This window comes from Rhodnius prolixus, unplaced genomic scaffold, assembly GCF_049639745.1.
Source record: "Rhodnius prolixus isolate KJV_2025 unplaced genomic scaffold, Rpr scaffold_8, whole genome shotgun sequence".
NCBI lineage: Eukaryota > Metazoa > Arthropoda > Insecta > Hemiptera > Reduviidae > Rhodnius > Rhodnius prolixus.
The window spans coordinates 6,429,329-6,456,031 of record NW_027411593.1 but is presented as its reverse complement, the minus strand read 5'-3'; the positions used below and the strand labels follow the sequence as shown (position 1 = coordinate 6,456,031).

At 35.7% G+C, this 26,703-nt stretch overlaps 2 protein-coding genes across 8 annotated transcripts in view; one reads left to right on the top strand and one right to left on the bottom strand.

Annotated features, from left to right (window-relative positions):
- The window catches only part of LOC141450775 (ly6/PLAUR domain-containing protein 6B-like), a 325,478-nt gene that overhangs the window by 175,903 nt on the left and 122,872 nt on the right, over window positions 1–26,703 (bottom strand). For 3 of the 6 annotated variants that reach the window (XM_074121571.1, XM_074121572.1, XM_074121570.1), the window contains exon 2: window positions 11,463–11,521. The gene's annotated coding sequence lies outside the window, so the exon portion shown is untranslated. Of the gene's footprint in view, window positions 1–11,462; window positions 11,522–21,371; window positions 21,459–26,703 lie in introns of those variants that run through there. The other 3 variants (XM_074121574.1, XM_074121576.1, XM_074121575.1) reach the window with 3 other exon arrangements.
- On the top strand, window positions 1,751–11,410 carry LOC141450771 (uncharacterized). 2 transcript variants are annotated; one of them, XM_074121566.1, is made up of 5 exons: window positions 1,751–2,695; window positions 4,153–4,252; window positions 4,388–4,486; window positions 4,575–4,739; window positions 11,242–11,410. In XM_074121566.1, the coding sequence occupies exons 1-5, from the start codon at window positions 1,827–1,829 to the stop codon at window positions 11,248–11,250; spliced, it is 1,242 nt and encodes a 413-aa protein (XP_073977667.1). In that variant the 5' UTR covers window positions 1,751–1,826; the 3' UTR covers window positions 11,251–11,410. The 2 variants fall into 2 exon arrangements, with proteins under 2 accessions (XP_073977667.1, XP_073977666.1); XM_074121565.1 differs by lacking the exon at window positions 11,242–11,410 and adding an exon at window positions 5,285–5,735.

Sequence of the window (26,703 nt, the reverse complement as noted above, 5' to 3'; positions counted from 1 at the left end):
GGCTAACTTCGGTAAATCGAAAAAATGCAGTGTATTTCGATACGCTCGATAACTCGAAATCCTTTTCCCTTAACATCATGGGGAGAGAAGGCTCTACGAGTATAATTCGAACGAGGCCGCTTCAACCTCTTTATAATTCGAATTTTCCCTAGTAATGTTTACTTCTCATTTTCCGCTTATTGTTCATTTCCTGCGTAATGTTTTCCCTCTCCTTTCAGCCCAGTTTAACTTTCCGATTCTCTTTCTTAGTTTGTCACTATGAATGCAAAGGGGAACTGTGTCCGACAAAGAAAACATTATCGCGGCCGTGGAAAGTGGTTCGAAAAAAAAAGATGTCGCCAAAACTATCAATATTCATTTTTACTTTTTTACTTGAGGCTATATAATATGTCTAAAATTTAGGTAAGCTCATAAGTATTTTCAGAGTATGTACATATATACATAATAAAAACTCTTAATAATTCGAATTTTGTTCTCTTTCCTCTTGATAATTCAAACTTGTTGATAATTCGAAGTCTCGATAATTCGAATTTTTCTTGTAGTCCCTTGGATTTCGATTTATCAAGAGTCGACTGTAAATAGTTTATTATTACACACGTTGAGGCCTCTCTCTCTAAGCCCCAGCACCTGGAAATCCAGGCTCTCTGCAGGAATGTACAGGGAAGAGAGGTGGGAAGCGATATCCTTCTTACACAGCCACTATTCCAAAGGCTTTTTGAGGGAGGTTAAAAAAGAAAAAAGTACCTTCAAAGTCCTCATGGAACGGGAAAAGCTACTTAATTTATAGAGGCAGACCGGTACCTAAGGAGGGGCTCAGTATTCGATCCAGTCACCACTGGGCTGTCCAACCATCAGCATGGGTCGCCTTGACAGTTTGGATTGTACAAGGGAAACGATGGGAAAAGAGAGAAGAGCAGCAGTGAGGGATACCTCCGCTACCTTGGACCTTACGCTTCCTTCCCTGCCCTACACATCTACCGCAGACGTTCTGGGATTTACTCCATTAGCTCTCCTCTCCGAAGGGAACTCCACGAGTAGTTGGAGATTGGAATTTTACCATTATTACTCTTTCAATCTAAAAAAAATTAAAAATATTGTAATTAAAAAAAAAATAATAAAAGTGGAACATACTAATTGAATTACTGTGCGCCCTGTGAACTCCACGTTTTGCCCATGAAGCCTAAGAATATAAATAGATTGACGGTATATTTGAATTACGAGGCCTCTAAGATTTTACAAGACATTTCAAGATTTTACTAGACAAACTATGCTGTAATTCAAACTCTAAATAAAAAAATATAAGAATTTTGTATATGTTGATGATAAGTACAAGCATTGTTGTTCATTCTTTTTGGTGACTGAATCATAGTTTCATTAGGATGAAAAAATGATTACCATTTCAGTCGAGTAAAATTCATTTTGCCGAGCTTTCGACCTAGGGACTAGGTCATCTTCAGGGCTAGACATGAACAGACAAGACAGAAGACACACCAACCTTAAAATGTAAAAATATTACTTTGTAAACTAGCCCTGGAGATGACCTAGTCCCTAGGTCGAAAGCTCGGCAAAATAAATGTAACACGACTGAAATAGCAATTATTTTTTCATCCCAAGTACAAGCATGTTATATTGATTTCAATATTGATATATTGATTATTGATTTCAATTTTAAATATTTATGACTAAATGCGCAAAGTTGTCCAGTATAACGTTTTCTAATAAATATTAATCTTCTGAATAATGTACATAAAAGTGCCTGATACATTCTGTCATTGTGCTCTGTACATTCCAAGTGTGACAACCTAAACTAAATCTGTACCCAAACAATGCCTTTTTTAGATAGTTTAATTACAGAAGATAAGGAAGAATTGCATACAATTCTTGATGAACAATATGGTATCTTACTCAGGATCTCCTGTATTTATCCACGTCTTAATCCAGAAAAACGGTTGAAGAGTATTGTTCACTTTTCCATTTTCTTTTTCATATTCATATTCGATATAATCAGCAAAGTGATATCGCTTATCTTAGTAAGTGATAATTTTGATTATATAGTCAAGGTAGTTAACGGTTTGTTGATAATGTGTATTATAATGTCTTGCTTTGTATTCTATAACGTTCATAGATCAAAATTGACAAACTTATTAACACTTATGTTCGATAATAGTGTACAATTTGACGCTGTAACTGATCAATTTAAAAAAAATCGATTAAATTACAATAAAAAGTACAATAAGACGGTATTTTATACGTGTCTTTTTTATTTCACAATAACTGATACAATAATAACAATAGTAATACCATTGGTTGATTACTTTAAAAACAATAGGCAAGAAGTTTACACAAAATATGGTGTATCATTAAATCTGCCCAAATTACAATGGACACCATTTGGTAGTGATAATTATTGGAATTTTACCATCAGTTGCTTAAATATAGCTGTTGCACAGATAGTGCATATTTTAATCATCTCGTTTAGTGTACCATTATTTTATTCACTTGTGGAACATGTTCGTTTAGAGCTAGATACACTAACTTATGCAATAAATAGATTACAAGATAGAGCTATAATTCTCTATGAGCAGCTATACGATGAGAGCGTATCTAGTTACGAGCTAGATAACAATCCAGCTCTACTGAATTGTCAAGTACAATGCGTAAAAGAATGCATCAGAAAACATCAACAGATCATCAGGTAAATGTTTTAAAGTTCTGTGTTTGTCTGTTGTACATACTATGCTTCCGGATCGTATTTTTAGGGTCAAAAAACCCTTAAAAAGAACTCTGGTGAGAACACTCTCACGACTTCCTCTTATAGAACCCCTTTTTTTTTAAAGGTTCTAACTCACTACTTTTCTTGAAACACCGAATACTTGAGTCATAATTCCGTGGAGTACATTACCCTCAATTGTTACCATATAGGGAAGCCTATACCAACTCCTACTCCAGAAATGTCCCAATAAAAAACAAATTTCCCTAGTAAAATGTTTAAAGAAAAGTTATAATAAATCTATGATCATCTACGTACCAAGATTATGTAAAATCTTGGAAGATATTTTCCAAAAATTGAGCTAGCCATTGCCAGAATAATAGTAAGATTAGAAAGCGGGACAGACCTATGCCCCACGGCACCGCATCCTTAAGAGATTTACTATGCCTTCCCATTTTGGATCTAACAGACAAAACCTCCCCTTTCTAAAAAGGTTGAGGACATTCACTACTAGTTCTTTTTGCGCTACGATCTCCTTTGGTCTCAAAGTGTCAAAGGTTTCACAGCGCAACCACTCGATTGTAACGCAATCAAACAACAAGTGAGAGGCCGTTTCCTCCTCTTCCTGGCACAATCAGCACAACGGTTCCGAGCTAATAAGGCCCTTATGGTACAGATGCTTCCTGAAGCCTACTGTGCTCCATAAATAGGCCTGTAATTAGAGTGAACTGATTCCTGCTCAAGCACAGAGTCTCTCTCTTTGGCCCTTTGTTTACACAGCCAAGACATCATAGTCTAGCTGTGTTTGACCCAGGACACATCACCCAGTTCTTTTCATGTTCTCTCCAGATCCGGTATCTGAGAGCCACACGAACTCTGCACCCTTGGTGATTTCCCAGGACAGTTTCCGGGCCAATGAATGGGTTTAGCCGCATTCCAGGCCGCCTGATCAGCTGTTTCATTCCCCTTAATACCCACGTGACCCGGCACCCATTCCAGACGAACTTTATTTAATGCCAAGCCAGGGGAGAGGTAGTTCTGAAGGAAGTATGGGCCTTCAGTGCAGCTTGGCTGCCCGAAAAGATGCAGCCCTTCCAATTTCTAAGATCCATTCGCAGGTTTTCCTCAGCATAAGTTTTGATTGCAATAATAATAATAATATTTAGAGGAAATGAACTCAGTGGTGACCACATCCTGCATTCTCACTCAGGGATCCCAAGTTTGAATCCAGCTGCTGGCCCTTAGTTTTTCCATTCCTGAATACTTCTTACAGCTACACTGTCCAGCAATAGACAGAGTTGTCAGAGGCCGGAAGTGCACTGATAAAAGCTCCGGGCGCCAGAGTCAATAATCGTTCATAAACTCCATTTTTTAAATAATTACTTTTCAATCTTTTTCTTTAAAAAACAAAAAAAAAATTAAAGACTCCATTTTCTTTTCAGGGCAGTTTCTGACCTGAACGTATTGGGAGGAGTGGCTTTATCCTTCACTAGTTACGCTACTGCCACTTTGATTGCGATTGCTGGAATATCTATGATATTTGTAAGTTTATGTACAAAATTTTGTACATAATTCACTTTTAATGTCACGAATCCAATAAATAAATCGATAAATTTACTTAAAATAAAAATCGAACATTAATTAATACAGATTCGTTCAAATATTTGTATATTGCAGGGAAGTGGAGATACATTCATGTCCGGACTGGCCTTTGGTATAGCGGAAATTGGCATATTTTTCGTAATTTGCTGGTGTGGAGAAATCATCTCTGGCGCTGTAAGTGTTGAGAATCTTTTTTCTTGACAATGAGGAACTTCCGCTATTAAAGCATCAAGTTCACATCTGATTCTATTGATCTTTGCAGAAGAACAATTTTGAAAAAGCATTATACTCAATAAATTGGTACACTGTGAAGGATAAAGACAGTGCAAGAATGTTGCAGATCATGTTAGCAACAGCTCAACAGTCAAGGACATTATATTTTAACAAGAAACTTCATGTGCCAGCAAATTTTGAATTATTTGCGACCGTAAGTAGAAAAAATAAAATAAACTGGTTTTTAGACTTAAAGAAAATACTTTAAATTTATAGGAGACGCTTCCGACAACTGGAAAAAACTACTCGACAATAGATCAAAACTCACTCTGGACAACAAAAGACTTATTTATGTAAGTATATTAAAGCCACTCTGAGCATCGAACTGTGGGGTTCAACCAAACGCTCAAATCTGCAAAGGATCCAGAGTCCTTGCAGGCTAAAATTCTTCTCTCTATAGTAAACAGCTCCTTTCTACGTCATCAATCAAACCATTCACACAGACTTGAACATTTCTTTCGTTACACAAGTTGCTGAAAACATGGCCTCGCGATCACCTCTCTGATGAAGAGAGTCAGTAGAATTTAGAATGTTTATTGGAGTGTTACCGCTGGGTAACTTCTCCACTCTGATATGTGTGATATGTTGCTTATTGTTACCCTTGTTACTTATAACGTAATGCGTTGATTGTAACTAAAAAAATTTATAGGGTTAAACGTTTATTTAATTTTGTGAAATCTAGTATTTGTTATGTTTCAGATGATGAATACAGCCTATTCTTATTTCAGTTTACTATTTCACATCAAGAAACAAATTTAGAATATGGTTACAAAAATTAATTAATCTGAAAATTCCTTTACAAATATACGAGGGTCGTTTGAAAAGTTCGTGTAATGTCAGAGAGATAGCACTACTGGCGCGTATCGAGGTTATGTTTAGTTAGTAGCATCTCTTGGAAGAACACACACCAAGTTTCAGCCAGATCGGTCTATTTCTTTGTGTTTGGCATTCGTTTGAATCGAGGAAGTCGAATGATTTTCAAAAAATGGACGAAAAAGAATTTCATGTGTTGATTAAACACTACTTTATGAAAGGCAAAACGCCTCAGGAGACTAAAGAGAAGCTTGATAAACATTATGGTGACTCTGCACCTTCGATTAGAACAGTTTATAAGTGGTTTCAAAATTTTCGGAGTGGCCATATGGGCACAAGTGACGCTGAACGTTCTGGACGCCCTGTTGAGGTTATTACTCCAGAAATCATTGATAAAATCCATGATATGGTGATGGATGACAGAAGAGTGAAGGTGCGTGAGATTGCTAGTGCTGTGGGCATCTCGAATGAACGGGTACATAATATTTTGCATCAACATTTGGACATGACAAAGCTATCCGCAAGATGGGTGCCGCGATTGCTCACGCTTGACCAAAAACGAAATCGTGTGAAGTGTTGCAAGGACGGTTTGCAGCTGTTCCAGAAGAATCCGCAGGACTTTAAGCGTCGTTTCGTCACTGTGGATGAAACATGGATACATCACTACACTCCTAAGACCAAAGAACAATCTAAACAATGGGTTACCAAGGGGGAATCTGCGCCAAAAAAGGCGAAGACCGTTCCTTCGGCCGGAAAGATTATGGCGACTGTCTTTTGGGATTCGCAAGGAATAATCCTCATCGACTATCTGGAAAAGGGTAAAATTATTACAGGTGCATATTATTCATCATTATTGGACCGTTTGAAAACCGAGCTGCAAGAAAAACGCCCACGATTGGCCCACAAAAAAGTCCATTTCCATCACGACAACGCACCAGCTCACACCTCAGCAGTTGTGGTCGCAAAATTAATGGAAATAGGGTTCCAACTCGTTTCACATCCCCCCCTATTCACCAGACTTGGCTCCCTCGGACTACTATTTGTTCCCCAATATGAAGAAATGGCTGGCGGGAAAAAGATTTTATTCAACGTGATTGCAGAAACGAATGGCTATTTTTCAGACTTGGACAAATCCTATTATTCGGAAGGGATCAACAAACTAGAGCAGCGTTGGACGAAGTGTATAAGCCTAAAAGGAGACTATGTTGAAAAATAAAAAAGGTTTACCCCAAAAAATTAAGTAGTTTTTATTTTTGCACGGACTTTTCAAACGACCCTCGTAGTATTTAGTAGATCTCTGCCGTTATTTTTCTGATACTAGTTTGTTGTTTGTAAGTTCACACATTAGTTTATTTTTTTTTTTAAAAAAACTATCATTGATTTCGACCACTAAAATTGAAATCGAGCTTGCTTTTTATTCTTTTAGATTTATCTTAAAGCTTCTAAAAATAAAAAAATCCTTCAAGCTTTATTTTTGTTAAAAGCTTTTCTTAGAACATTAATAATTATTTTTTATTTTTTTTTGTTTTTAAATCAGAGTATTGATCGATACATATAAAAGTATCAATCAATTTTTACCAATACTTCGTCACAATCTATCCTTTTATTATAATATTAAAGTACCAAACTACATTCATGAATAAAACAGAATGGGTGTTAACGAGATGCTTAACTCGTTTTTTCTGTGTAAAACTTATCAATACCATGAAGCTGCAAGACTCGATCAGCTCCATTAAAAAAATAAATAAAATAAAAGCAATCAAATGACGTAATTTTTTTATGAATCTGTTTATAATATGATTCAAATAAAATTTTCCATTATCATTCGATCAGCGCCTGCTACAGAATTTGAGTTCAATTATTGCAACGATTTAAATTAGAGCACTGAGTTAATCATAAATGGCTTCTGAAATAAATTATTTATTATTTAATGGCCTAAAAATCTTTTTATCGTTTAAAGGTGTTAACCTTTATTATTTGGGAAATTAATTTTAAATATAAAAAGCTACTGATACTTAAGATATTTCAAAAGGTAGAAATGATCGATTCGTGCAATAAACTGCTCATAAGATCATTTTATATTGATCTTGACGGAAGAAAACATTATTCTGTTTCTGTTATCTTATTATTTTTTGAACCACAATCCGGACTACGTGAGCATTTTATTAACCGGAACTATTAGCTAATTATTTACGAAATAAAATAAATTAACGTGATGAACACATCTTGAGATCCTGTTTTCGAATCCAACTGCTGGCTTTTATATTTTTACAGCTCTCACGGTCCGCTGGAGGTCGCTGTTATCAGTAACGAAGGGAAAAAAAGCTCCGGGCGCCAATAACCTTAAATATTTGTACGCCTAAAAAAACTACATATTTTTTCTTTAATTGCAGGGGGGGGGACTGACTTGGAACCCGCACACACGACTGAAGTTAACAGACGTTATCGACTGCTTAACCCTCAAACCACAAGATGCGGGTCGGATCCGACCCGAGGAAAAAAAATATTTCCATTGTTCCCCCCAGAATTAACTCTTAGCGATTAGACTCGGTATACCCTTACTGTGAGTCCTTAGGAAGAGCCCACACTGTTTCCGCCGATTCTGTAAGGGTCTCTCCGCTCTCTAGGTTTGTATTTCTTTCAGTAAGTCAGATTCTGGGTCGGATCCGACCCGCATCTTGGTATTAACGTTATACGTTTTGGCCTGCACAAGTGGAACAAAAATGAAGAAAGTTACTCTGGAGATGCACGTTCGACGTTTCTCAAGAATCTTGCGTTTGCCTTGTCGCTTCTACTAGAAGAAAAAAGACTGAAAAACGATCGTTTTCCAAAGGAATTACTCCTTACGATTGGAAAATATGTCCTACTTGTTCCCACTGATAATGGCGAACAATCAAATGATTTTTTTCCTTAACAATGTGATAATTTTGTTACCACACCACTATTTTACTTTAATTTCCATTCAACCTTTTTGTAAACTGTTCTGTTTTCATTGAAACAAAGTTCCTTTTTCAAGTTCATTTCTTCACTTATTAGTCCATTCTAAATAGACTAATGCCATAAAATTATACAATTTATTAAAAAATTTATACATTTTATATAGAAATAAATGTGTTATTTTGAGTTATATTTGAGTTTTTCACTGTAAGCAAGAAAATATAGTATCGGGTCGAATCCGACCCTACCTTAGTGTTCGTGTCAGGAAAATTCATCTTGCGGTTTGAGGGTTAAAAGACTACTAGACCTTCGTTCAAAACTTTCACTTAATAACAAACGACTGATTTACAATTCTATACTAAAACCCACCTGGACGTACTGGTATTGAACTGTGGGGTTCAACGAAACGCTTCAATCTTCAGCGAATTCAATCTCTTCAGTCTAAAATTCTCCGCACTATCGTTAACGCTCCATTTTTCCTCAGAACTTGCACTCTCATTCCAATCCTCTAAAGTCCGCCACTTATCATCTCATCACCTTCCAGATCATCCTCCTGGGCGATTAAAATCAGCCAGTGGACTCGCGATTTTCTCTCTGTTCCGAAGAGAGTAGCTAATCCTGGGAGACGACTTAGGGAGTGTTATCGCTGGGTAACTTCTCCTCTCAATTAGTGAGTTTGTAGTGGTCAGTTATTGTCATTGTTACTTATGACGTATCTAGGCGCTGGTCTAACTTAACTAATAAATTAAAAAAAAAAAAAATTGTGTGAAAAAATAATAATACTAAAAAGCTGAAAGCTAAAAAAAAAAAGTCGTTTTCAATTAAATGAAGTTAAAAAACTAAAATACCAGAACAGAATTTAGTTTCTGAATCCAATAACATCCATATCCACTCCTGGGTAGACATCAAAAACAAAACTCAATAAAGGATAGGAAACCTCCCTCTTTCTCTTTAAGATATACTCTAGAAGCGAGTACGGTCGTAAAATGAGAAATACTCTGAGGAGCAATACGATATATACAGAATCCTTGTTTTTCATTTTTTAATCTTTTCTTGAGGTAACCTTTTTACTTTAAATTAATAAAGGTTAAACTTTTATGATATGTCGAATGAAATTTTGTTTTATAGATTAATTAAGTAATTTTTCAATCTAGAAGCAATACTTAAGAAATCATTATTTCAACTTTGAATTAAACATCAAATACAGATAAAGTCCTGGTTATTTTTTAACCCCCCACAGTGGGCGGAATTAAAATCACGACAATGACGTGTATACACGACGAACGTAGGGCAAAACAACCACAAGTGTACAACGTCATAATAGTCACTGCAAGCGACTTTTTCTGCAATCTCTGGGGGGGGGGGGGCTTACAGATTACCAGAGCATTCTGTGCTCTTTCAAAAATCTTGCACCGCTTCACTGCTATGCATTGCTCCTATATAACTAGGGACACGCACAAGAGCTTTTACATGGTAGAAAAGAGCTTTTTGAATTCTGCGCAAAATGAAATCATGCTCTGAGACTGAGGTCTGAATCTCTTATCTACGGTAAAAAAACGGGCATTGCACAAGGGTTGAGGAGCTTCTATTTGTGTGAGGTAATTCCCCAATCTCTAATGCGGAGACCAAACATGTACCAACCACTTATCATTTGGCTGACTCCCTCCACTCGCCTCCGTATAAAATACTTGGCAGTTCTATTGGTAAGATAAAGGAAACCTCGCACCAAATAATATTCTTATTGTATTTTATTAAAATTTCGAGTTTTTATAGTTAATAGCAATTTTATAAAGTTAACAACGAGTGTACACGTCTAACGCACTGTAATAGAGATTTGGTTTGCTTAAATGGTTAATCAAGACTATACTTATGTTATTAATGTATCAGAAAGAATAGTAAAGGCTTAAATAAAACTATCTTAAATAAATTCAACTATTATGTTTGTTCACATTATTCCAACGTCAATTTTCGCAAGAGGGGCCAATATACGAGAGTATATTCAAAGAGCAAGACAAATTTTGGTTGGTTTGCACTCCAAGTGTCGTCTTGGATTCTGTGGAAGAGTGATTAGATAATGTGGATACTAGAGGATTTGATGAGAAGGCTGGAGGGGAATTTAAACATTGAAAATGTTTTATGGTAGGGTGATTTGGTAAAAAAAAGAGGTAACATTAGATAACATGACGTCACTGTTGATGCAGTGGGAAAACATAAGGTGGGGAAAAATGAAGTCTACAAAAGTCGAATTATTTCTTTATTGTTACAGAATTCATAAAGAAAAATAATAAAACATTTGCAAATGCTGGACATTTTCGTGAAAATCCTTGTTTATTATTTATTTTTATATCCAGATGTAATAAAATTGGAAATGAGAGGGATATTGAGCTCATTATGGGATGGTAAGGGTTAAAGACATAAAAAGGTACGACAGAGATTCGGCGGATCAGACCCTATATATTCCACCTCCGTAAGTCCAGTTAGGTCGAATTACTGTCAAGTAAAATCTGTCTTACTTCCTTCAGCATATCCACCTTTGACTGGATCCTACAGCCTTTCCTCACAGTTCACCCTTGGGAGTGTTCAGGTCAGACATTCTCACCACATACGTAACCCTAACCATCTTATCTGGTTCTTGTAACCATATCTGGTATCTACAACATTTCTTTTAAGTTCTTCGTTTTCCCTGATTCCCAATACTCCTTCTTCCATAATTATGATAATATAAGTAGAAAGAGATAGCAGATTTCTATAATTTCTCAACGTGAGATACAGATTTCTATTCTATATCGTAAAATTTACTTTACACATATTTATATAGAAGATGACTTAACTAGAGTCTAAAATTTTAACTATGAGATTTGTTCATTTTCGTACAAATTATTCATAATGAGGCTTCCGTTTTGTAGGTAGATTAGAAGGACGACCGTTCATGAAGTGTAATTGGTATTAAAGTACGAGATAAGGTAAATAAAAATCATATTTAACTAGATCTAGTTAGTTAAGAATGTGGTTAAGTTGGCCGCTCAAAATATACACGGAGATAAATTATATTTCTGCATTACTATTATTAAATGAATTCTGTAATAATGAGATGTAATAATTTATAGTGAAAAATAAAGTCACTTACATACACTTGTGCTGATCTGAACTGAAGATACTTTTCTTAAACTGAAGATACTTCAGGCCCTGAAACAAAAATAGATAAAACAAATGAAAATGCAGTAAGAATATTGCCCATTTCAGTCAAATATATAATGCCAAGCTTTCGATCTAGGAACTAGATCATCTTCAGGGCTTATACTATTAATAATTATAATATTTTTTACTAAGATTGGCGTGTCTTCTGTCCTGCCTATACCGGCACTAAGAGTGGCTGGTTTAAATACTTTTTCTGATTTTTTGAACAGGTAAAAATAGCAAAAAAAAAAAAAAGATTTTTTAAAGAATTTTATAGTAAGTTGGCGAACATGTTGTTTAGATTGTATTTCAAAACATATACAAACAATCTACCGACCACACTTCAGAGTTCTAAACAGTCAGGAAAAATGGTATGAACCCATTTTTTAAAAACCAATTTCACACAGTTTTCCAAAGTGAAAAACAAATAAGAAAAATGGAATAAACACTGAAAACGCTGAAGCAACATAGAGTTGGAATTAAACTGGGATGCAGGTTAGTAAGAAAGATAAGTTAAAAAATCAAATTAAGCTTTGTAGAGATAAGCTCAGCTTTGCCGTGACTAAGAAAGTTTCAAAGAATGTAAACAAAAAAAGTGAAAGCGAGATGGATTTCTTTACAACTTAATTTTCTCTTACTTTACTCCCACAAACTTGCAAGTTTTCATTCAAAGTATGTATTTCTGTTTTTACCAATTTCTTTTTCGTTTATTACAAAATTGTAATTTCGTTTTCTTGGACTTGTTCTAACTGTAATAGCTCTAGTGTAGCTTTAGACTTCTTTTAATTAGTCGAAACTTCTTGGTTTTATTCAGAAGAGAGATGGGAAGACCCCAATGAGCGGCATCTTGCTGAACCACCAGGTGTTTCTTAACAATGAAAAGCGAAGGGATTCCCTGGAGATTTGATTTTCCCTGATAACTGCCCAGGGAACGTGTCTTCTCCCGGTCTGCAGTTAGTAACATGAGAAAAGAGTCAAGTTTCAGGAATATCGAATTAAATGAACTACAATAACAATAAGGTCGAGCGAGAGTACATCCTAGTTATTTCAAATTTATTCTTCCTTATCAAGTCATTACTCATAATGGATATTTCAATTTCAACTTATTTACAAAGAATTATACAGCCGGAAATAGTGTTGTAAGAAAGAGGAAGTATAATTAACTGAGTTACAAAAGAGGTAAAGTAAGTTAAAGTGCTCCCCCTATTTCTTTCAGGACGTCCTGTTATTACCTTTTTAATTCTATTATGGTAAGGATATTTAATTCTATTATAACTGTGGAGAAGAGGTTGCCGGATAGCGCGGGGCGGGGCTTAACTGTCCTCCTCTTAGAACATTATGTTAAAAGTTTAGCAATAAAGAAGATTGGAGTACAAAAGTTCAATGTTTTCAATGTATTTTCACCTCCTCTCACTAGTGAGTGGTAACAGGAAGTTCAAGCGATCATGTTAACTTTCCGATATAGTCACCACTGTAGTACACGTGTATTGAGATACATTTCCGGGCAAAGTTTTAACTGTTTTTTTTGAGTGTAAATGTGAACTCACTGACTCAAAGCCAAAAAAAGCTGTAAGCTATAACAAGTCTTTTGTAAATATCAATTTTTCTAATTATTTCCTTAGAAAATGTTTAATTTCAAATTCATGGAAAACTCCAACTCTATCGGAAGTACCGGAAGTACCACATTAGATTAGATTAGACTAGAAAGAAGAACTAGACCTATGCTCAACGGCACCACTGCCAAAAGAGGCTTATTGTGCCAGCTCCCTTTTTTGGATCTAGTAGACAATATCTCTCCTACTAGAGGTTGAGGACTTTCCCTACTAGTTCTTTTTGCGCTACTATCTCTTTTGGTCTCAAAATTCCAAAGATATGAAAAAATACTGGAAGGAGGGAAGAGCAATTATAGAAATAAAAAGATATTAAAAGGTAAGAAATTGGGAGAGCAGACTGAAAATGGGAATTACGATTAGGTTGGGGGACGCCACCAACACTCAGAATACTAACAGAGATTGGATAGAAAATGATCATATATTTTTAGATAATTCAGCTGCACAAAAACACACATAATGTGGTTTAGACCATACAAAATATATATTAAAAATACTTATAATTTGGTACCTTACGAGACATACAATTACTATTAGCACGTGCTTGGCTTCTTATTACAATTTATGTTCCCTCGCTATTACAACATTAATTCACTCTTTGACACAATAGACATAGACTTCGCGACATTAATGACCATTAAAACCATTAAATATTTATATTAAAGTCTTTAAGGAGACACAGGACAGGGGACCTATACGCCGGTGTAGCAGTAAGACACCTTGATCATGGCTGGACTTCCTTCTTCGCTACAATCTCCTTTAATCTCAAGGTACCAAAGATATCGTAACGCAGCCGATCGATTGTAACGCAATCGAATAACAACAGGTGAGAGGCCGTTTCTTCCTCTTCTTGGCACACAATCATCACAACGGTTCCGAACTGATAAGCCCTATTTTGTACAGATCCTTCCAGAACCTAGCATGAACCCCTGTTAATAGACTGTAAAATCAGAGTAATCTGATTTCTACCCAAGCCCAGTGTCACTTTGGTTCTTTGTTTACACAGGAAGGGCATAATACTCTTGTCGTGTTTGATCCCAGGACATATCACCCAGTACTTTTCATGCTCTCTCCAGATCCAATCTCTGAGAGCCGCAAGAACTGCACCCTTCGTGAACCGTACGACAGGTTCCAGGCCAATGAAAGGAGTGCTAGCTCCATTCCCGGCCATCTAATCAGCTGTTTCATTCCCCTTAATCTCCACATGACCCGGCATCCATTCCACCCGAACTTTATTATACCAAACCAGTTGTTCTAAGGACCTTTTTACATTCCCAAACCAGCTGAAGAGGTAGTTCTGTAGGAAGTAAGGGCCTTCAGTGTGCAGATTGACAGCACGAAAAAGATGCAAATCTCCCTATTTCTAAGATCCATTAGCAGGTTTTTCCTCAGTTTAAGTTTTGATAGCAAGCCAAGGTACCACATTACTCAATAAATGTTATATTTTTCTGCTAAATTTACTCTAACTTTGTATCAGTTTATAATAGAATATTTTTTTTTCCTGTTAAAAAATTCATTTTGAGCATTTTGAGATGTGTTCCTATAATCAACAGCTCACAATCCAGTAAAGGGTAGTGCTGTCTGTAACGAGAGAACACTGTCCAGAGGCCAGAGGTGCATTGAAATCGCTATTTTATTACTTTTTTTTAAGTTTTTGAATAGGAAAAGAGTACGAGAATAAAGTAAGATGTTGTTGCAAATAGTAGATAATGTAAAAGTTTCACCGCTGAATAAAGAAACCGCCTACTCAGTTCTGTAACTAACTAAAAACTTAGTTGAATCTCTTCACTCAAGAGTGTTCAATTATTCTATAAGAGTATGAGAGTTAACTTCTAAGAAGTTGTTTTCAAGATACGTTGAACACAGTAAGTCTGGAAAACCACATGAACATTTATATATATATACTATACACACACAAGCACACCTTCAAAACAAATATGTAAGTAGATATGGTTAGGGCGCGTCTTGAACGGGCATTAGGGTCTTTTGTTGATGGTGAAAAGTTTGAACCTGTTTATGGCATTTAAACTAACACCATTATGCTAGAAACTTACATCATTTATTAGTAACGTAAGCGTTAAAAAAAAAGTACATGCTATTTCTAGTTCTCACTTTAGACTTAGATAAGACTTTGTTAAGAAAAAAAAAAGTAAGTTTTATAAGCAGGAAATAAAAAAAAAATAAGAACAGCTCAGTGTTTAAGACTATACGATAAAAATGACAACTAAGTTGTCTTAACGTAAAGTGCATTAACTCGACTATTTTTGATCGTAAGTTCAAAGTATAAGTAAAGTTGTTTTCTCTCCTTAAATATGAGAAGCGTTGCAATCATGTTAACGAATCGATTTCAGATTTTATTAAGAGGAAATACCCATTTAGATGGTACCTTAAGTCCGAATAAGTAGATTTTAGAAAAAGATGATTGGGTGATAGAACAGAAGTAGAAAGTAAGTATGACGAAGTTGAGGGAGTTTTTACACCAAATTTCTTTTTATGGTTGAAAAGGAACTGGGAAAACCGGAAGAAATTTTCTTTGGACTTGAATTTTGATGGTTGAAAACCAGCCAGCACTGACACTTTCTAGATTGTAGGAAAATATTGACAGATAAGATAAGAAAAAAATAAGAAATAAGATAAAAATTGGACATATAGGGAACGGGTGATCCGCTAGATTGAGGTGGAAATTTAGAAATCAAGTATGGATTACTTCATTGACATAGAATGGGAGACTTCAAGGTCATGATTGGAGATATAGTAAGGTTTAGATTCCGTGTAGGACTCTATATTGGAAGGATTGCACTGGTTGAATGCTAGAAGAATTGGCTGAGCCCCTTAATTCTGTTCCAGAAGCCCATATTAGTCCAACTGGTGTTTAGTAAAGTAATGGCTTTGTGGGCATGCATCGTCAGGATGGATTTAGATCCAAGGGGGAGTCTCCTGTGAGGACCGTAACCGTCTATTAAGTGTGTCTTTTATGTGAGGATTTCACGTGAGACAACTGTAGTAAGTAGAGATCTAGGTACCCAAACTTGTGTAGAAGTAGCTGTCTCTCAGTGTTTAGAACGTTCTTTGTAAAGTGCAGTGTTTAGTAATGTAAAGGCTTTGTGGGCATGCATCGTCAGGATGGATTTAGGTCCAAGGGAGAGTCTCCTGTGAAGTCCGTAACCGTCTATTAAGTGTGTCTTTTATGTGAGGGTTCCACGTTAGACAACTGTAGTAAGTAGAGATCTAGGTACCCAAACTTGTGTAGAAGTAGCTATCTCTCAGTATTATTGTTATGTGTAGAGGTTGGCAGAACGCTCTTCGTAAAGTACAAGAAACTTGTACGAATTTAAAAATGTTTGTGCGGAGCCCCCGCAAAATTTAAGTAAAGATTAAGAACGATCCTTTTTGCTTCGCTCTCGAGGAACGGAACCTGTTCGGTAAGCGCCAGACATCCAAAGCTGTCATAGGGAGACCGGTTATCTTCAACTTCCACACTTCTCCTACAAGTGCTTGATTGAGATAGATTTAAAAATTTCTCTCACCGAATTTAACAACCCCACTCCAAATACCGTAAATCTGCTGTATTGTTGCAAAGCAAGGAAATTCCTCAAGGTAGTTGAGTGCTTCACGGAATCTGTAAAGCTCTTCCATCTTCTTTGTTTGAACAAGAGACTAGTAACAAGTGCCACTCCAGTAATCAGCGGTCCCTAGGTTACTTAGATCATTTCTATCCCAAGTAATCATCTCTAGGAAGTCACAACCCCTTAACTGTTTCTTAGACAGGGCGATATTAAAATAAATAGCTTACTATTTGACTTTTTCCTTTCTTACCTCTACTAAAAAGTAAAGTGTTAAGTACGTAAGTTTGACAAACGAATATTATTTACGTTTTCTGTAAAACAAAGAATCGTAAAGAATTATTAAAAGAAACCCCAAAGATAGTAAGAAGAAATAAAAATAAAGAAGTGAATACAATAGACATAAATGGAAACTTTGTAATCTTTGTAAAAACTAAGAAAAGTTTAGAACTGAAAACAGATACTTTTGTTGTTCTCATATTATTGACAAAGAACTTCTCTGATTAGTTGAATTGAATAGAGAACGCTGTTAGTATATATCAACAATTGAAATCAAAGGAGTATCTATGTTCTTGTTAGTGTAGTCTACACCAATAGAAGCTTTGTCTATAAACTAACATTTATTGCTTACAATGTTTATTTACTACTCAGCAATTGATCTATTACTAAGTAAATATAAATAGTTAATTGAATTTAACCAATTAGATAACTGAGTATTTTGATAACTTTATCTAATTAACTACTTTACAATAATTATTAAACTAAAAGTTGTGAGAGTGACGAGAGATGTGCAAAATTTCTTTGAAATAATTTATTAAAATTAACTTATTTTAAATAAAAATTAAATGAACTCTGCACCTTGGAACTATCAACTTGAGCTATTTCTTTTAATTATTAAGTCCCAGAAAATACAGTAAAAACCAAAGAAGTTCCTTGTTGGTAAGATGGAAATTCAGACTAATTTTCTTCGAATTTTTGAATGTTACATATAAATATATTTAATCCATATTAATAACTCTACACAGGTAGATCATTGTACTCCGAGAGCTGAACTCTAGGAGTTACCAGGAGAAAATGTAGTAGAACTACGTGACGTCATAGGAAGTTTAAAAAAAAAAAATCGACTAAACTTCTCAATAAAACAGGATAAACCCGTACGTATGAAAACCCAATAACCAAAGCTATTGTTATTGGCTCCAACCCACTCCTTAAATCATTGGCTCCTCTTCCTAATCTTTTCCTCTATAATATCCTAATAAAATATTGTTCCTCTGTGAAAAACCTTGGTATCACTTTTGACCCAAACCTATCTTGGGAAAACCATGTTTCCCAAATCTCTCGTCGTTCCATCCATATCCTGAAGCAGTTTAATAGTTCCCTGACACCATTTTTCCAATTAAGACCCGGCAACTCCTAGTTTCCTCTCTTATATTCCCCCATTTCGACTATGGGTTGCTTAGTGTATGGCGGTCTTTCTGGTGATATTGAAGCTAAGCTCAAGCGCCTCATGAACTGCTTCATAAGATTTATTTTCAGCATTCCCCAGAAATACTCGCATTTCGCACCGCTACGATGAGTTGAAGTGGCTTTTTCCTGTCTATCGCCGCCAATATGTTTTGGCTTCTTTCCTTTTTCAAGTCATCCAGACTCAAAGGCCTTCCTATATTTTTCAACTCCTTAAGTTTAAATCCTCCATCCATTCCCGTAACACTAGATCTCGCTCATCCTAACTCTATATTCCCTCTCACTGTGCCTCATCCTTTGACAAATCCTTCCTAATACGTGCTACCTCTCTCTGGAACTCCTTGCCATCATCTGTCCGCCGTGCTCCTACCATATCTATCTTTAAATCCCTTCTATTCAGTTAGCTCCTCTCTATTCAGCTTCCTCCGAAATTCTAATTGTTTTAATTTATTTCCTTAATTTCTGCTGTTATTTTGATTTTCACTTTTTGTAAATACTTATTTATTTATTTATTTTCTGTTTAATCACAGGCCAAACTATTAAGGTCTCTATCTGTACCTGTGTTTATTCTTAGGGGAAATTGTCCCAGAATAATAAATTTCTTTTCTATTCTATTCTATTCTATGTGGCAAAATGGCTTTTCCGGTTTTTGTCTTTAAAGCTTTATTGCTGGACATCGAATATAATAAATATCTCTATGTGAACTTACACTTATACTAATCACTTTTGCGGGACTTAGCAAAGCTGGCAAATACTTGGTCCAGCGAAGCTTAGCGAGCATGGAGTTCTTTCCTGTTCCTGTCAAGCCAGCTTACGTAATTCAAAATAAATAAAATTTGATATTTTATTTAGGTAGCACCTGGGAAATAAGCTTTTTGAACCGACACGACCAATCGGATGTGTTTTTGAATTTTGAAAATCAGTTCTCAGAATTTTCTTTAGATTGCATCAATGTAATGTTTATCTGAAAATATTTCCCAAGGGAAATTCATCTTAATAAGACTTTCAGAAAGACGGAAAACTGCCCTAATAAAAGGGTTATTTCTAGAACCTAAAAACGACCACTACCGTCTTTTTAAGTGACACAGCGGAAAGGGAAGATAATTAATCTTCTACTCTTCGACAAAAAATAAAATTTTCTATTTTCCACCAATCTATTACTTATTGGGAAAATGGTGCGGACATAATTCTGTGATGAATGGTACCCGTTAAGTATCTTCCATTAAAAAATTTGTCTAGGTTCTTCTTTTCTTTTTTTTAAGGATCGCTTAATTCACATCAAATCTCCATTAGATAAGTCCTTAAATCTTTATCTTTGGCGTTTAAGGCGTCTTAGAGAGCTGCCAGGAAGGATTCAGGATCCGATGATGTGGGGACAGAGTAAAATGAAGATTTTGGTATCTCAGTTTGTTTACTTTAGGTCATTTTGGATGACATGATTGGATACATAGTAAGAAACTTTTAGATCGCTAAAAGTTACGATTGTTCTCTGGCAGGACCCAATCAAAACATGGAGCTCCAGCTTCCTGTGTAAGGAGCTTTTAGATTGCTAAAAGTTTGATTGTTCTCTGGCAGGACCCCATCAAAACAAGGAGCTCCACCTTCCTGTGTTTTTATCGTGATATATTGTGCTCTCTTTCTCGCACAGGTGACTATTTTCTAAAATAGAATTTAAAAACCTATTTCGAACTCAAAATGATATTTACAGTGAAATTCAATATTGACGCTATTAATCTTGCCGTTTAACGCGCAAATAGTGAAATGACAAATACGTGAAATTAAGAATATATTCAAAGGGAACAACTCTTGAGAGGGTATATTATAAAGCGGGGATGATGGCTACAACCCTGGAGGCAGCAAATGGAGGTCAACAGCTATTTTCCTTGCTTCCTCATCGTCCATCTTTCCTGCTGCCTCCAGCTGGTATAAAGCCGCATCTCTTCCACAAAGACAAGAACCAGTTAACGACCGAGTTAAGGAGCAGTAGAAAATGTTCAATAACAAACGCTTTTGACTCCCCCAAAGGGATCTCCACACTGACCCAGACAGACCGCAGAGTTCTTCTTCCCCTTTCTTCTACGCAAGCATTTCCGCCCACCACTACTGGGGCGGGCGTACACCATCCTTCCGGTTTGGCCTCCTAAATCAGTCTACACTTGCACACACACAAGTCAACAATTCCCAAGTCAACAATTCACACACACACACACACACACACATTAAAAACTAAATAATGGTCCTTTGGTGGGGTACACCTTCAAAGTAACTTGTGGTATCCTTGAATAAATAAAATAATCCCGTGGGTTTTAAATAAAATTATATTCAAAGTTTTACCACAGCATCAATTTCGTTTTCATTTATCAATCAAGCCTGGAATTATTATTATTTCTTGACGTGAATACGTCTTTAAATTTGAATCATATGGTGGCAATCCAAAAAACCTAATGATAACAAAATCGGGGGATACAGTTTGGCATTATAGTTTCGAATCTATCGTCTACATCCAAAATTAAATTAGACCACTGGATAGCTAAAGGATCAAAGAATTCATTACGATAAGCGAGGACTGTGACGCATCGCGCGCAGTGGAGGGGGAAGCGCCGCCATTTTGAGATAATTTTGCTGCGTATCGAGATTTGCAATTGGTATAACTTTTGACTCGGAGTAGCTAAGATGTTCGTTTAAGTTTTAATCGTCAGCTGTCGTCACAATCTATCGATTGTATGTAAAACATTAGTGTAAAATAGTGACAGGACAGCGAATATAATAAGATGTTAGAATAAAAAAATATTATCAAAAATATATAATGTCGGCCTATACGCGTCGAAAAGCCAAAACCAAATACAGAGATACAGTATACGGTTGGAAAGGGCTTCTCAAGAACAATCGAATGGTAATCATAAAACACCATATGACCGAGTCAAGCTGTGCCGGGAACGTAAAAGAATGAATGCGGCCGACCAGATCAACGACGGTGTCAGTCACATCTGCAGCTGGGGCCGGTTGAAATTATGCAAGTTGGATGATGAAATCACTTCTACATCGACAACGGGCTGTAAAGGCATAGATTGTGTTCGATTGTCGATTATGAAGACACATTGGGCAGCAGCTAGTGCACGTTTCACTACGACGTTTTTTTCAACAATCCATTCGGACATAAGTGTGATGTGTGTGATAGTCTATGGTTTCTGCGCTCATTAAAGCTAACTTACTAACACTTACCGCTGCTTAATACTTGCCCTGAAGAGCCAGTAGCGTATTCACGTACAACACACGGCCATGTCCATGACACAGCCACAGTTTTTTAAGTATGGAGTGAACACTCAGACGACCTGCACACATCGCAGATCAAATAATTTAATTTTGTTGAAACTTGAAAATTTTGGCAAAAAATTGTCAACTTCAGGTACCTGTTCACTTTGAAAGGTTAAAAGTGGAGAAGAAATCGACAGAACCACCATAAAGTATTAGGGAATCAGCCATGACGACGTATATGGTTTACTACACGTAACACACACTACCCACAGAACTGTAACCCTGATCGCTCACCCCTGTCTCAGCCTCTCTCTCTCTACTATTACCGTGGAAACGTCGAGCGAAAACCCCATTGGCACCATGCTAGATAACCCCCACCTATAAAAGACTATCAACTGACAAGATAACTCACTAAAGAGCAACTACAACGACCAATCCGGAACGTACTAACAAGGGAAGACAATTCTCTCTTGGACAGTCACCAAGAAAATACAAAAAAAAAAAAACACTTCTCACCAATTCAATGATGGTACTTGGGCCAAAACCGACGATGATAAAGATCGGATCAGCATCTTTTCTCTCTCTCCCTCAGTTTTCACTCACTTCTCTTTGAGACATACATGACACTCAACATCAGTAATGAATTTGACATTCTTCCACTTCTTCTTTATCCTTTTAGCTCCAGAAAAAAAAAAGGTCACAAGATTAATTCTTAATTACCTCTCCCCAAAAAGTCCTAGCTATGATCTGTACCGTTTTTGGACACCTCCCTTTAATGCGGAGGTCGCCAAACAGTGATCAATATAGACCCCCCCAGGGGTCTATTTAACAAAAGTAGGGGTCGATTGGGGTCAAAGGAAAAACAATTTCGAACCCAATATAGCGGAACCTTGCAAAGAAACACCAGGCACACCTATCTCATTAATTAAGAACCAATACTGTAGTTTCTTTACTTATTATTTAATAAATATTAGGGTATTTGAATTTCAACATTAAGATATTTTTTAGTATCCATAATGACCTCAAAATCCCTTTCATTACAGATCTAGCTAACACTCGTTTTCTCAAATATCATTCCACTCTACAGCAGCTCATCCTAACCCTCTCATAGAACACCTATCTTCCTCCACATTACCAGGTAATCCTCTAAGAAGATTGAAGAGAAGATGGCCTCGTGATCTACTCTTATCATGAGAGCAGTATAGCAAGAGCCGTTACTGGAGTGACACCACTCGGTGCCTTCTCCACTCGTGATTTTCACGTAGTCTTTTTATCAGGTACCATATTTGCTTGTTGCAACAACCGTTGTAGTGGTAAATTCCAATAAAAGATTTAAAAAAAGAAGAAGATATTTTTCATAAAATTATTGTTACACAATGTAAAATTACTTTAATAAATGTTTAAAATCATAAAATAAATGTACAAAACACACAGTACCTAGTAGATAGTTTTATTTTTAATTAACTGATAATTACTTTTATGGGGGCGTCAATGGAGATTTCGAAAAATTATATAGGGGTGGTCCATGATCAAAAAAGTTTGGCCACTCCTACTTAAATGCAATACAGTTCTACAAACCATCTACTTTTTCCATCCTGTTGAAATTTTCTTCAGACACCGAAACCACAAAAGTTCTTACAACCTCAACAGCTTCGCCTCCAAAAATGAAATTGAAACACTAAACTGCATACCCGCATACGGCTTTCGACAATCCAGGAGACGTAACGTGAAATGGTCATTACTGCTACCTTCCTAGAACTGAAACAGTACCTGCCCGGGTGTCTTCCTGTATATTTCTCCTAAGTCTTTGACAGAGTATGACACCTAGGGCTGTTGCAATGGAATCATATCTGCTAGTGACTCCCCAAATATTCAAATTCAATCTTTCTGTTTCTTTAAAGTTATCCTTTGGCTTTTCATTCTCTCTTATTTAGCCTATCCTAGCGAAAATAGAAGGACACCAGAAAGCACTTTTCCATGCCTAAACTCGGCAGGTCAACGGTCAACATGGCTGACCAATCAACTTATCTAAACCACAATCACCTTCAACTTAGCCGAAGATAAGGCATCTAGTGATATAAATTGATAGTACGCTTACTTGAAAAACGCTCCAATCTCACTCCCAAGAAGAGGCCAGATAATCCTCAATACTTGACAAATAGCACGAACCTAAAATCCAAAATCCTGAACACTATTAACCCATTTGCTACCTTATACATATATCGAACCACACAATCCTATCATCCCAGATCTAGCCTCCTGATCTAGTTACCAAAAAAATTCCACACTCATTCCTTCTTGTCCTCAAATTATTCAGCATCCCCCTCCCCCCAACCGTACACACTTGTCTAACCCTCATCATAGACTGAAGCCTGTCTGAGATGGTAACAGCATAATACAGTAAGCATAACACTACGTAAAATTTTTTTGTTGATGTAAAAATTTCCTTCACAAATACTGAATAAATTATTAGCATTTTGGAAAAACTGGATGAAAGGAAAAACTTTAATTTACAAGGTATAGTCGGGAGTTCAATATTCATTTTCAGGGTCTCTCCCTATTTTCAAATTTATTCAAATGAATTTTTCATGTACTGGGAAATTATAATTTTCTCTTTTATATTTTTAACATTTTTTTTTTGTTTTTAATTCTCAAAAAATATTATTATTTCCATGATTCTGTTTTATCCCGAGGAAATTTTAAATTTCGTACGGGAAAAAATAAATTAAAAAGGAAAATGTGAAATTTAAATGTACATATTTATGAAATTCAGTACCTCGCAGGTACACAACACTGTTCAATTTTAAATTTTTTACAGGAGAGTAAATGAAAGAGTTTTTTCACGGTTTTTCCTTACTTATAAGCCCACGGAAGTTAAAGTTATTCTACTTAAATCTTTGGTGGATAATAAGTAACAGATGGTTGGGTAATAAAAGTAATAATTTTGTATTAGAAACATTAGAAAAATAAATTTTGAAAAAAAATGTACTCCTCCGAGGTACTGAATTACGCAATATTATTTTCTCCACGAGCTGCTACCCATTTTTTGTACTACAAAAAGAAAAATCCATTCAGTTAGTAATGCGTCACATCCGGTACTATTTTTTTTTTTTTTTTTTTAATTACAGTCGAACCTCTCAATAACGGACACTGGCGGAGGGAAAGCAAAGTGGCCGCTGTTTGGAGGTGGCCGTTAGAAGGAGGTTGGCAAGTTTCATAATGAAAAAATATGTTGTTTTTTTTCCAAACATCTATTTAAAAATTGTTTATTATTAATAGATTTGAAAACGTGCATAATTGCATAATTAGGGTGAAGGGACCAGTAATTGACTGCTTAAGAAAAAATTCGAGTTTAAGATAGAATAACTTCCGTTATTTTGGCTCCAGGTGTAGGTTATAAAATTGTACCGCTCCAGTAGGATGTATTTTATTTTATTAATATTTTAAAAGCAGTAAATTCGATCTTTATGTCAACCAAAAATGATTTTTTTTGAAAATATGTCAATGACCCAGTAATTGACATACCGAATTTTCGGTGGTACCAGTGTTTGACATGGGGTGGGACCAGTAATTGACATACAAATATATTCATGAAACGACATAAGGTATGCATTCAAAATCACTTTTAAATCTAAATAAATCACTTTTTCAATTAGATTTATAACAAAAATTAGTCTTATTCATAATTAATTACAATCAGTTTTTAAATAGGCAAACCTAAATAATCTAATATTTTTTCAACCTTACCCTTTTTTATGCAGCTTTTGACGATCAACCCTTACACAACTGTACTACCGGTAACATCACAAACATCACAAAGTCACCAACTCTCCACGTATGTTTGATTTCGCACCTGGTACTTCTCTTGAGGGAGCTTCATTTTTCCTCTGGCCGTTTTCTTTGATGGAATTCTATGGTTTAGCTATTTCCTCCCTTTCTTCTTTGTCATGTGGCTAGGACCCAAAACTGAGGGAGAATGAGAGATTTTCCAACTCCGTTACGTGGGCGTCGTTTTTATCAGTCACGTAGGCCTCGGAAGCTGTTCGGCGATCACGACTGTTCCAGTTTGTTGTTCATACATTGTTGTTCTCTACAGAATAATCATTCTGCATGCCCTCTTGAAATAAGGCGTACATTTGCTAATTCATTAATTTAAACACATTTTGTTGGAAGTTTTACTATTTATTTTATGTTGCCGATTTTTATCAATGATTTTATTTTACAATGTATTGAATTTTTAATTATAATAAAATTTATCAACCTATCTTATCATTTTCCCAGGAAGTCAATCACTGGTCTCAAACAAAAAAGCTGTAGGACTAGTAATTGACATACATGTCAATTACTGGGCAGATTGCCGTTTCAAGGACCAGTGATTGACAGCCCCATTTTAATGCTCAATGCTTCTTATAATTAAAAAAAAAACTACATAAATGAAATCTACAAGTAATACTAATTATAACAGAACATTGATAACCACACGAATATATGAACAAATAAACGAAAAATAAGAAAAAAGGAAAATTATTTTCTTATCAATCCTCCTTAGCAACGGCTTGTTTTTTCCTTGATTTTGAACTTTTAACACAAATAACCTTCCACTGATACCAAGGAACCTTCCAATAATTAATATTTTTCTGGAACTGCTGCCCAAAGGCTTCTCAATAACGAAATTGAAAGAATCACCACTAAAAACGGGTCATATCCCTTATAATGCCAGTTTATTTCTGGTATGTCAATTACTGGTGCCCAGTCAATTACTGGTCCCTTCACCCTATTGCAGCTATACGATATGCATCAAGTTTTTCTTAATTATCCAAAAAAAATTATCAAAAAACTACATATTATTGACTTAATTAATAATTTTTATAATAATCATCACATTTATTCATAACAATAATAATTTATGGTAAAATTATCATCATACTATCATCTATTATTAGAAAAATAGAACAAACCTTTCGGCAAGTAGTTAACGATGGTTCGTTTTGGTTTTTACTAAATCTTACAACACATTTATTTTCTCTTCTAGAGTTAAACAACTTTCGTTTGAGCGACATACCCGGAAAAAATAATATTGTTCGTCCAAAGTTACATTGAAAAATGAGATTAAAATGGTACAAGATGTATGGAGCTTATATAGGAAACTTTAGGGAAAACCAGGAAAAACAAACAAAAACTTGAGAGGGGATAATTATTTTGATCACCCCGTCAAACGAACTTTTTTAATAATAAGGTGGTCGTTGGTGGGAGGTGAAACATTTAATCCGTTCCCCAAAATCAATGCCCGCGGTCGCTT

What these genes read in the sequence shown, in the direction of transcription:
- LOC141450771 (XM_074121565.1), top strand. Translation starts at nt 1,827, where the DNA reads ATGCCTTTTTTAGATAGTTTAATTACAGAAGATAAGGAAGAATTGCAT. An exon ending in GAGAAATCATCTCTGGCGCT is followed by an intron (nt 4,487 to 4,574) that starts GTAAGTGTTGAG and finishes TGATCTTTGCAG; the next exon opens with AAGAACAATTTTGAAAAAGC. An exon ending in ATTTTGAATTATTTGCGACC is followed by an intron (nt 4,740 to 5,284) that starts GTAAGTAGAAAA and finishes GTTATGTTTCAG; the next exon opens with ATGATGAATACAGCCTATTC.